The 12,279-nt window shown below is 39.4% G+C and overlaps 1 protein-coding gene across 6 annotated transcripts; it reads right to left on the reverse strand.

The window, feature by feature from the left end:
• Nucleotides 1-1,364: 1,364 nt before the first annotated feature.
• Nucleotides 1,365-9,854, reverse strand: dbnlb (drebrin-like b). 6 transcript variants are annotated; one of them, XM_005922712.3, is made up of 15 exons: nucleotides 9,695-9,854; nucleotides 7,992-8,047; nucleotides 7,653-7,765; nucleotides 7,496-7,570; nucleotides 7,029-7,178; nucleotides 5,952-6,029; nucleotides 5,493-5,644; nucleotides 5,331-5,385; nucleotides 5,112-5,183; nucleotides 4,733-4,856; nucleotides 4,326-4,442; nucleotides 3,921-4,016; nucleotides 3,656-3,714; nucleotides 3,487-3,574; nucleotides 1,365-2,694 (listed from the first exon to the last, which is right to left on the reverse strand). In XM_005922712.3, the coding sequence occupies exons 1-15, from the start codon at nucleotides 9,775-9,777 to the stop codon at nucleotides 2,558-2,560; spliced, it is 1,455 nt and encodes a 484-aa protein (XP_005922774.1). In that variant the 5' UTR covers nucleotides 9,778-9,854; the 3' UTR covers nucleotides 1,365-2,557. The 6 variants fall into 6 exon arrangements, with proteins under 6 accessions (XP_005922774.1, XP_005922775.1, XP_005922776.1 ...); XM_005922713.3 differs by lacking the exon at nucleotides 5,112-5,183; XM_005922714.3 differs by lacking the exon at nucleotides 3,921-4,016.
• Nucleotides 9,855-12,279: the final 2,425 nt, after the last annotated feature.

A 12,279-nucleotide genomic window follows, 5' to 3' on the forward strand; every position in this document is an offset into this window, starting at 1 on the left:
AACCAAATATCTACAAACTGCCCAAATTTCAAAGGGCTTTTTTTTCACGACTGATAGTCATGTTCTTGTTTTGGTTTTTTGAGAACACGAGCAAAGCTGCTCAAAAAACAGTGGAAGACGTGATCGTAGCCGTTAAGACAAGCTGAGAAAAAATGAACTTAGAAATATCAGGTGTGAGAAAATGTTTGCGCCCTCCCCTTGAGGATTTATAGGAAATGTATCTTAATTCCAAGTAACTGTGACAATGAATTTTGCAGAAATCTTGTGAGCTTTTGTATCTCCTGCCGCTGAAAACAAACGCACAGACCTGATGTGCAGATGAGCAAAAACATCATTCGTAAGAATGAGAAAATCCCCAGCTTTTCATTTGTGACTTTCACTGACATAAACACTGTGAGGTTGAGAGGAGGGCAGCTCAATGTAAATGAGATGGAGAGAATATTGTGATTTCAAAACACTGATTTCCTGTCTGAAGTGACTCACTATCCTGGGAACAATCTGCAGAGTGTGTAACTGGCACATAACGATTCCAGTCACGGTGACAAATGGTTATTAAGCAGGCTGCAAAAAAATCCTGCGTTTGCTTTTTTGTTTTTGTAGATTAGGGATTTTAAAAAGATCTGCACCTCTCCCCGGTTGTTTTAGGGATCGGCACGGATCTTCAGAAGTGAACTCGCAATAATTTAAAGCAGAGGTTTAAAATTTAGTTTCTAGATTGTGTAGGCGTATGTGGAACTTGTCCTGAAACTAAACTGGCTGATTAATTTCTTGACAAGCCAATATTAATTTACATTAGAAAAAAGAGTTTCAGTTCAAATTTTGAATTTAAACAAGCTCAGACAAAATATTCATGTATTTAAAGCGAAGCAGGAGGAAGAAGCGTGCTCTTCAGACCGTTATTAAAGTGCCATCTCATTGTGGGAAGTTCTTTAACTGCATTTAAACTCAAGATACGAATGATAAAGGCTCATAAAAGGCGAGAAGATATAAGGCACTTATGTGACACATGCAACGAAGAGGCCTTGTGACAATGTGACGCTGCTAAAACAACAACAGAACTGCTCTTCTCTGGAAATCAAGTTTGCAATATTATAAAGCAGGTAATTTCTTCACTTGAACACAAGATTTAACTGAAGGATGTGGGAGAAGCAAAATCTGATTTTCGTGTGAAAATGAAACCTATGCATTAGAGGTGAATTCCCCAGCTGTTGTCTCATTCCAGGAAACTGACGTTAAAGCTTGTGTATACATCTGAGTTCCTGTTACACCTCTGAAAATCCCTGAAGGTTTTCTATGTTATTTCAATGTGTTTCTAATGTACGCCTGTTTAAAAAAAAAAAAAAAACAACAACAACATGACAACACAGATTGCCTATTTATTTTTATTATGAAGGACGTTTGTGCATTACAATAGACTCTGGAAAAAGAAACCTCAAACATGAAACATTGGAATGGATAAACAATGCCCTTTGCTATTTGCGATCAACTCATTTCTTTCCTTTTGTTAACTGACCTCAAAGTTCAAAAGAGCAAAACATTTTGTTCCATGATAAAAAATAGTGGTCTTGCATAAAATGTGCCGACAAGCTGCTTAAACGTGTCAATAAAATGTTATCACTGCATTAACGCCCCGTCATAATGGCACCATAATATCGTCACTTATCGTCAGACATCTATTATACACTCAGTCAACCTCAGTCCAGCGAGATCCAAATATAACAGAACAGAAATAATGCTGATTACGCCTTCTTTTCAACTTCTCCCTGAAAAGTTCAATATGTTCAAATGGTGAAATGATGCGGCCCATATGAGGAAGGAATTGAAATGAAATGAAAGCAAAAACGTTTGCTCACAGTTAAAAAGGAACCACTTTATGCATTTCCTACTACAGAGCCTACCACTCAGAGCACAGCAAACAAGTTTTGTTTTTTTTAAATATGTAATTAACCACAGTCGTATCAGTAAAGGTTTCAAATTCACACAGGATGTAAATTCAGTCACATAACAATAATAATAATAAAAAATTATTCAGTCTGCCGGTACAGAAAGGCAAAAATCAAGGCAAAAGTTTATTCTGTAGCTGGTACCACCACCTTTGATTTTTTTTCTTTCCTGAAATGGAGAGGAGCAATTGCTACAAAGTAACGACGAAATTATACCTGAAATCAAACTGAAGCCACTTTGGAAGAAACGTGAAATAGAAATGCTCACAACAGAATTAAAGAGGCTGACACTGCATCACATTTACAGGACTTAATTTTGGAATGACAAAGGGAGGTTTTTGGTTGGCCTGTAGGTCTTCACAAATCCCTACACTATGCCATCACTTGCTTATAACATCAACGATTTAATGGAAATACTTTCTTGAAATCAAAAGCTTCAGGCCCGCGATGACCATTCATGTTATTTTTATCCAGGAAGTGGAGGCTCATTTGCTTCACTTCGGCCTGATATCTAGTGTGTGAGGACTGACGTTGCTGTGTGTCGTGTTTACTGCAGAGGTCCTACGGGCCTGCCGCTCCGATCAATGATCGGCGGGGAAAGCGGCGCACCGGGCTTACATGACCTCCACGTAATTGGCCGGGAACATTCCAAAATGGCCATCTGGGCCGTAGCCTCGCCACCAGCCCTCGTCTATCATCTCAATCCCGGTAATGATGTCGTCGGGGTCGAAAGAGATCTCTGTGTCATCAGCTAAAAGAAAAGAAGTTTGGGTTTATTTTAAGAAATTTCTCAACACATACTTCAGTCAAACTTCCCAAACACTAAAACCACCAAAGGTGTCACTGAAAGTGCTCTGGCACTAAAATAAAACCCCATGATCTCAGATTTCATGACTTTTCCTAAAATGGGTTTATTAATCATACAGTGAATTCTAGGGTGTGTGGGTAAAAAGAAAAAACACACCTCTACCTAGAAGCACCAAAAGAGTCATTGTGACCCTGATAGGCATCAGTATGAAATACACACATTTTAACATAAAGGCTGAATTAAAATGAGTCAGAGCCAGTGAGGTGCGCTTGACTTGGATAAAAGATGAATAGCTGAAGGGCTGAATAGGTTGGATATCTGGGATGTTGAGGCAGGGCAGCGTGGATGCTGCAACTTCTATTTTCATTCTCCCTAATCTTTGTTCACGTCCCCCTTTTCTGTCACTCTTTACTGTCTTTTACCCGTTAATTTTTTTTACAAAACATACTGCTACTTTTAGGGTGACTTTTCAGCGTCATTTTCAACTTAACTGAGATACTGAAGCTAACTGGAAACAACAAGCACAGCGAGATAAAGCAATTCTGAACTCTGCATTACTTAGAAGCTACTGTGTCAGAGCTGCTGATGACTCTCGTGTGTAGTAGGGATAATTAGGTTTTCCACAAAAAAAATTAATATACACCCATATTCCTTCTATCAAGAATGTGTCCCATAGATAAATGGCCATGTGTTGGAATTTGGTCAAATATCTAAGAACTTTAACCCGACACTGACCAGCTTGGTAGTCGTATAAAGCTCTCGCACAGATGCCTCTGTCTGATGTCTCCTCAGCAGTCACTTCATAGGTGTTAGTCTCCTCTGCCTAGGAGAGAACAGAGAAATTGGTTTTAATAGTGGCTGCTTATGTCTATCACTGTCCAGCCAAAGGTAAGTAAACACTCACTTGAGGAGGGTCTTCATAAACTGGCTCTGTGACGCACGAGTTAGCAGTCGGTGCTTCTTCTGGAATAGAGAGAGAACTGTAAGAATGAGTGTGTGGGGGGCCTGGGCTGTCAGCCTTACCAGCAGGTTTCAGGAACAGCCTTTTATCAAGATGCAAGTTTAGTTATTTTATCACAGCAAATCACGACAATGTGTTTATACTGAAGCAGATGGAAGGGTTGGGAAAATGATATAAAGGATAACACTGCCCGTGAAATGAACCCCACCTTGCTGCTCCTGAGGGGCTGCGTCCTGCTCATCATACTCACACCGGGACGGCCCATCATCATCATCATCATCATCATCACCACCACCATCAGGCTCTTATCACCCAAAACACCAGCACAGACATGCATGTGGAAGACATTCACAAGAGCACACAAGCTTAAATTCCACCACCAGGCTCAGACATAAGGGCGTTCTTGGTCTGCTTAACTTAAGGAGTATCAAAACAAGTCTTAAGAAAACAGAATGGAAGCATGACTCATGATGAAATGGCAGATTACAAGAAATGTGAAAGATGAGACACCAGAACAACGAGACACGAAGCGATTCGCTGTTGTTAAGTGTCAGTCTGACACCCAACTTGTTGTTTGTGTGTGTGTGCGCGTGTGTGTGTTTAAAGCTCACACCTGTGGCATGGACAGGAGAGGCGGAGCCTGCAGGTACAGGAGAAGCTTGGCGCTGAGGTGAGCTGGCTCGCTCAGATTCATACACTTGCTTAGACAGAAAGGGGCTTTGAAGACGCCCTGAGCAGAGATGCACATTGAGCCCCCAGAACCCCCCAAAAAACAAAACAAAAATTGAAGAGACAGAAAACAAAGACCAGACAGGTTGAGCAGAGGAAGAGACAGCGTTATGGCGACAGAGTTAAGTATGAACTACGAGACAACTACAGTCTGATGGAACATTTCAACTATGGAAAAGGACAGTGATGGGGAAATAATCACTTACAGAATTTATACCTACCACTACCTGAAAAAGATGCTGACATTCAATGATTTACATGACCAAGTCGTTGTTTACAGTGTGAAAATACCTGGCTGAGGGCTTGCAGGAGCAGCAGGAGGTACATCTGAGTCACTGGGAGTTATTCCTCTCTCTCTCTGCTTGAACATTTCTCTGGGGTTCACAGCACGCTGAGAGATGAGAGAAGCAGCCTCCTGAGAGGAAGAAAACCAATAATATGTACAAAAAGCATTAGACCGAGGTCGTCGGTAATGTGGTGGAAAGCGTTTGTCAAACGACACAAAAATAACAAATCAATCTGAAGATTGACGTCATACGAGACAGAAGCTGGAAGAGAGGTGCGTTCCCCTGAGCATCAAAGGGCTTACACTGGATTAGAGATTTTGATTTAGGCAAAAGAAAAGAGTAAATTAGCCAGAAGAAGAGCACTTGGGTGAAGGGGAACTCACATTGGCCTTCTCCACAGATTCACCTCTCTTGACTGCTCTCGTCTGGGCTGCCTGGTTCTCCTCCTGCTCCTCCTGATAATGTTAATATCAATATTGGCACTGCTGACTTTGCTACCTTCCTGACTTGCGTTTAGAAGGTGTAAGCACCACCAAAAAGTACTCAAAAATGAACACGGTTAATTAAATGTAGTCGTGTCAGTGGCCCAGTGAGGCACTCACCCAACGGGGTTTTTCCTGCTCTCTACTCTCAGCTTCCTGCTGCTGCTGGTACTTCCTAATTAATAATGAGAAAACAGAGAAAATGTAATTTGAACCTTTGTTTAAAAAAGAAAAGATAAAAAGAAACAATTGCAAACTGGCCTCATTATTAGACAAGCCTACTTTTGTTGGTCAATTTGAGAGGACCTCTCCTTGTCCCTTTTTTCCCTCATCGCTGCCTCCTTGGCCTCTCTGTCTTTCCTCTCCCTTTCCAGGTGCTTGCGCTCCTCCTCTGCCTTGCGCCGCTCCTCCAGTCGACGCTTCTCCTCTTCTTTCTAAAAGCCAATCACAGCAACAAGGTCAAACGTCACAGTCGTTGAAAAGCTTGATTTTACAATGATTAACAAAAGAAAACTGCTGGGAAATTAGCACCACCAAAAAGTTGCAACTAAGCGGTTACTCATCACAGTTACATTTGTGATGGAAAAGGCTATGTGCCATGTATTTTTTATAGAGTGAAAAATACATGGCACTAAGGAGCTTAACAGAAAAGGCAGGATGTGTAATATGTTAAAATATTTGAGGCATTTCTTGCATTTTCACAGAGATAAGAGACAAGTACATATTGTTTAATGAGTGTACCTCTGCCTGGGCCCAGAAGTTGTCTTTGTTGGTCTTTCTGATTTCTGACATGGCGTTGGTTTTCTGGTAGACTGAGCCCTGTATGACAAGAAAACAAACATCGATATGCCGTCCAGTGTTGGCAGAATTGCCAGACTAAATTAAAATACAAAAAAAGTATTTTATTTCACAGGTTACTTGTGGACAAACTTCATAAACACATCATATATGACACAAAATCTAAAAATCTGCTCAGCTTTTAATCAGTGCTGTGTCATCACTTTGTCATCATTCCCAACACAGAGCGAAGTGGAAAGGGCGAGACTGTACGCTGCTGACACCGGCGGTCAGCAGCACACAGCAGCTGAAATGCAGAAAGAGGCCAGGATGTAACAGGATGTGACAGGATGCATGAAGGCCTGGCTCGCCTTTCCTCAATATGAAGCAGCTTTCACATCACATTAACAAGGCTAACTGATAAACCAAAAAAAAAAAAATAAATCTGATACATCAAAGAGCGCTGAAGAAAATCAGAACAGAGGATGACTCATTTTATAATATGTGCACAAGTGACCAAGAACAATGTTGCCTTTGTTTATTTTCTGTGTGAACGTGACTGCATTTCCACACCAGGGTGGCTTGAATACACTCTTCCTTCTGCATTCTCACTTGGCACACACGCACTGTGCAAAAACAGTGAGAGATCTCACACAATCACTGCATGGCACATTTTCAATATAATGCAGATTGAGTTCACCGTGAAAATGCTCATACAGCAGTACGAGTGCCAATATTTGGATGTCTGGATCAGCAGCTTCATTTCTGTGACTGTTTATGACTGAATGCAGATGTTTGGGCAGGGAAATGATGCTGAAACATGTGTGCAGAGGTAGACTGTGATTTGTAAAAGGAATAATGACTATTTTTAATATGGATCCAATAAATCAGATTGCAGATGACCATTAAACAACAACAAAAAAAAAACAAAAAACAAAAAACATTTAAGATGTGTGCATGATCTGAGATAAAGGAGTCTAGTTAAGATCTAGTTCACTGCTTATCTTGTTCTATTGTTGACAGGCAAGTGGAAGTGCATACCACGGGACCCTGCGGACCGCTGTCCTGGAAGCGGCTGGAAGCTTCTTTGTGGAAGCTGTAGTTGGCTCCTGAGGCTTTAGCCACCTTTTGCATAATCGACTCGGGCTCCACATCCTCCTCTGCTCTAGCATTTATTGTGACATGGGCCCCCTGAAACAGCAAAGAAGAACAGTTCCTTTTAAAACACAAAGGAGGACACCCTTCTAGTTTCATCTTGGTTCCGACACACAAACCAGCCACAGCAATGAACTCCTTGCAAAGTGTGGCATTAATAACACTGACATCATTCCAGCAAAGCTATTACATTAATGACAATTCTAGGAGCAGGAATGTGTATCCATTTACTGAATGTCATGCGGTAAAGTCAGCATTAAGGTGCATGCAGTTAGGCCTCCTCTGCAAACACAAGCAGACAGCAGTACAAATTCCAATGTGTATTTGAACTAGACTCAAAGGTTTCACACTACCTTCAGAAAATTGGACATGGCACTGACATGATTTGCACATATTCCCTTCCTGGCATCCTTAACTCCCTCTCCAGTCTGAAATGCAACAACATTTAGAGGGTTAGTGACCATAACAGAGACGGCAAACACATGTTTAATAGCTGAGTGTCGCTCTGACCCAGTTGATGAGGACATATTTGGGCAGGCCGGAATTTGGATCCTGGACCCGGCAGAAAGCATACATCACTTTTCCACTGTTGAGTTCTTCAACCAGCTCTTCCAGTCCTCCATCTGATGCATAAACATCGTGGAAAAGTCAAATGGTTATTGTGGTTCATTGTGTAACTGTTGGCATTTTTTCCCCATTGCAAATCATGGGGTGAGAAAGCAGAGGCAAGCAGTCCTTTTGTGCTGATATTCCAGTACCGCTATGCTGACGGTGGCATTCCTGCACACATTTGCTAATATCGTGTCGAGATCATAAAAACTTGATTAAACTATCCACATGGTTACTCACCCCCTTTTTCTGCCAGTCGGATGTCATCGCTGTTTCCCTCATAGGTGAACAAGGCCCTGTATAAAGCACCAGATTACACCTAATTACACCACTGGCTGAAAACAGATCCCACAGACAGAAAAGTGGATACGCATCATTTCACAGTAAACAAGAGTTGTTTTGCAAACCTATTCAAAGTATCACTTAAGCCCCATTTACACACGATACAGGGGAAACAGGTGTAGTGTAAACACTGCTGCAGTTTCTAATCCTCATTTCTAGCAGCCTTTTGAGTAATCTTTACAGGCCGCAGGCCCAAGAAGAAAAGTTCCACTGAAATTTCTTTGCTGTGAAAATCCTAGTAAAAATAAAGACTAGCAGACCTAAACAAACAAGCTTTAGTTAATACATAGCTCCATTTTCTGTGTGTAAATACATTAATAACGGAGGCATTTGAAGAAGCCTTTCATAGAGTCGGGTTTTTCGTGTCGGGGTCAGTCTAAACGAGTTTTTGTGGGTTATTTGTATGCAACAAAATATTTATTTAGGTGATGAATAGCAGGGGAGTTCCACATGAAGCTAATAGAGATTTGGCTGATATGAACTCATAACTGCGTCAGTTTTTAGTAAGTTGTAGGTAGGTGTATGGTGTAATTCAGGGACGTGTTGTGACATTCTTATTTCACTTGGCTTGGAGATCTCCTTCCAGAGACAACCCAGGATGCATTTATGATTTACTACACAGATGAACTGATCTGTTCCTCCACAGAATTCATAAAAAGCAGCCACATGTTATAATGCTAATGATAGCTCAACACAGGCTGCTAATTTAAGCCCAACAATAACGCTTACAAAGTAAAAATCCAGTGTGCTGTGGATTTTAAAGGGCATTTGCTTGTTATCAGGACACAGCACGTAGCAGTTCATATCAGAGGAACTTGCTCACTCCGAAAGATCACTTCTTTATTCTACATTTACTTAATCCTGTTAGCAGCACCATTTAAAAAAAAAAAAAAAAAAAGCAAATTGCTGAGCTGGTAGGCGGTGGCTGTCGACTGCTTAAAATGAGGGAAGAAAGGCAAACATTGGTTTGATGAGAGACATTTTCAGAGTCCACACAGAGCCAGTAGTCCTCTCTCTGAACACGTCCTCTCGGGGATTAGCTAATTCGGGTCATCATTAAACACGGCGGCTGAACTTCAACAGGTTTAAATTTCAAACCACAAACACTTTCTGTAACGTTGGGTAAAACAAAGAGGAAGTTCTAGTATCACTTACTGGTTATAAATTACTTCTGATATGTTACCAGGAAGTGGGCAAGGACGCTAGCGACTTACCTCACGCCCTTTCATGATTTCATTTAATTTGAGCTAAAAATACAGTCAGAGCATCTTAGTTGGCTCAGTATAGCCGTCAACTGACAACACTGTAACTAGCTATCTCGTTAGCACATCTTTAAGGTTATTAATCAACAGATCACCAATAAATGTCAGAAACTAAACTCCTACATTATACAAAGATGACTCTTAATAAACGTTATCGGTTATATAAAAACTACTAACTCTAATGTGGTTCCCAAACTACCATTATTTCTAGGTAACTGGCTAAGTTTATTTTACGATAGGTTAAGTTACTTGTCGACTCGCTCAAAGCTAGCCAACAATGTAGCTAACAACCTCCCTCGTACAAACAGCTAATACTGCTATGAAAATGTTTCTCCTTACCAGTTGGTATTGGATTTTTCATCTACCACTTCTTTATATGCAGCTGTTAATGCAGGGCCATTTTTGCTGAGGTTAACTGCCATCGTTATTCTGAGTACAGCTAGCCAGCTAGCTACCGGGATGCGCCCTTCCTATTGGGAGGAGTGGCAATGATGCTGCTGACTTTCAGCCGGAGGAGGGGGGGCTAGTTTAGCCTAGAGGCTAGATGTCAGCCATGGTAATGATAACAGTGTGGCGTGACGCTACCGATTTGGGGGTGTTGTGTGCGTTGTTTCTAATAATTTACCGGGTCGACTATAATTAGTTGCAGCGATGTTTCCGAAAAATCATGATGCAAATATCAAAGGTTTAGTGAGATCAGACGAAACTGACCTTTACGCAATCACTGCTGTCTGCACCGCAAAAATCTCCCATAATGTTACGTATCAAACGTCCACAGGACCAGTAAAGGCCTCACCTTTTACTGGGAACTCATTGAAATAAATTAGAAATTCAAAATTTTAACCCTACAGTTATTAGAGCATATTACATGATTTTTTTTTTTAACTTGTGTAACTTTAAAACAAACAAACCAAAAAAAAAAAAAAAATGGTGCAAAATATATGGTTTCTCTCCCGTTTAAGATATACATTTCCCCCAAAAGTGTCTATATAGGAAGTATAGGAAACAACTATAGGGATCAAATGTAAAGGAAAATTATGAACATTTGTCTTGATTCACACTGGGAATTTTGATAAATATATCACACAGGCATCTGCTTCTCAATACCTGGCAAAGCTGCTGTAATATGGTGATAATGTGCTTAAAGGTAATTCACTGAACTGTGCATGTGCCCACACCCTAAACTAGGTTGTGATACTCTATGGCAGGGTTACTTGATGTTCTGGCATCCACAAAAGAGCCAAGTAGACAGCTCCAAAAGAAAAGTAAGACACATTTTAGTCAATATCCAACCACAGTGGAAGGAATCGTAACAGTGAATAAATTTTAGCAGTAATAGGACTCACAGTAAAAATAAACACCAGTGTATGTAATTTAGGTATAATAAAACCCGCTTTAAGGCCCTAAAACAAACCAGATCACACATTTCTCTATTTCTACCCTGAAAATGTCTTCATAACAACATTTAAAGGACTGAGACATGAATCACTGCTGTAACTATAGTACATATTTCTCTCTCTCTCTCTCCAGAGACGAACCTAAACTTTTATTATAAAATAAAGGAACCATTTACCATTTGTCTTTAAGAAGTATTTTTTTAAAAAAATGTCTGCAAAATGTTAATTGAATGTCTTTTAATTATGTCAAGTCAATGCCAACTCAAAAAAAAAAATCATAAATACCCAATTTAAAATCCCCCGTGATGAGGAACAAATGCAAACAGGTGCTGCAGTGGTTGCCAAAAGCATTGTAAATGAGTCAGAGAGCACTCTGCTGGACAAGCTGTGAGGTGACACCATTTCTAAATGACCCCAAACATATTTTTTCTGATTATGTTGGGTACAGAAACATTGTGTGATACGCTGAGAAATCAGTCAGGCTCTCCATGAAATGACTGCAAACAACAAGAAATCAAGATGAACTTTATTCATGTTATAACAAGGTCATAATTATCTTGTGTAGGTTACGCGAAGACGTGACTGTTCATGATGGCAGTTCAAGCACACATATATTCCAGATTTTAAGATGCGTGAAGGCTGGTCCTGCATTCAGTAAAAGCTAAGCTGATTTTTTTTTCTTTAAACAAAACATTGTGAACTCTTTATGCAGGCTTCCAGCTCTACTTATATAATGAATCACCCATTTTGGGAATACAGCCCTGATAGCAAATTTACAGTTTATATGACACATTCTCCTTTTTTTTCATCAGATATATACAAATAATATAAATATATATTATATATATATATATATATATATATATATATATATATATATATATATATATATATATATATATATATATATATATATATATATATATATATATATATATATATATATATATATATATATATATATATATATATATATATATATATACATATATATATATATATATATATATATACATATATATATATACATACATATATATATATACATATACATATATACATATACATATATATATATATACATATACATATATATATATATACATATACATATATATACATATACACATATATATATATACATATACATACACACAAAAATGAGGGTTAAGGAGGGTTAAGGCTAAACTTTTAGTCAGAGGTGTTAGGCAGATGAAATTCAACGAAATCCCTGATATTCTGCAAAATGGCTGAGAAGGATCACCAGAGTGCAAAGCATGCCAAGCTGCCTATATGAAACCGTAATGAACACGTGGGTTAAAGGAAGTCAATGTAGCATTACTCATATTATGAACTGAGGCTCTTGCTGAATAGTTGGAAGATACCCAGCTTTCTAATAAATAACTAGATGAATAAACACCAATGCACACAAAGACTGGACTTGTAGTATTACAGCGGAGGTGTCGGAGCATTCGGTGGGTACATTTTCAAAACATTTTAGTATATACGGTATACTTTCAGGACAAC

Source organism: Haplochromis burtoni, unplaced genomic scaffold (assembly GCF_018398535.1).
Source record: "Haplochromis burtoni strain Fernald_Lab_line unplaced genomic scaffold, NCSU_Asbu1 Contig_62, whole genome shotgun sequence".
Classification (NCBI taxonomy): Eukaryota; Metazoa; Chordata; class Actinopteri; order Cichliformes; family Cichlidae; genus Haplochromis; species Haplochromis burtoni.

Coding starts and splice junctions, on each gene's coding strand:
- dbnlb (XM_005922712.3), bottom strand. CDS start 9,777: ATGGCAGTTAACCTCAGCAAAAATGGCCCTGCATTAACAGCTGCATAT. Junction 7,571..7,652: donor AATATGTCCTCATCAACTGG/GTCAGAGCGACA, acceptor GTTGCATTTCAG/ACTGGAGAGGGAGTTAAGGA. Junction 6,030..7,028: donor GCGGTCCGCAGGGTCCCGTG/GTATGCACTTCC, acceptor CTTGTCATACAG/GGCTCAGTCTACCAGAAAAC.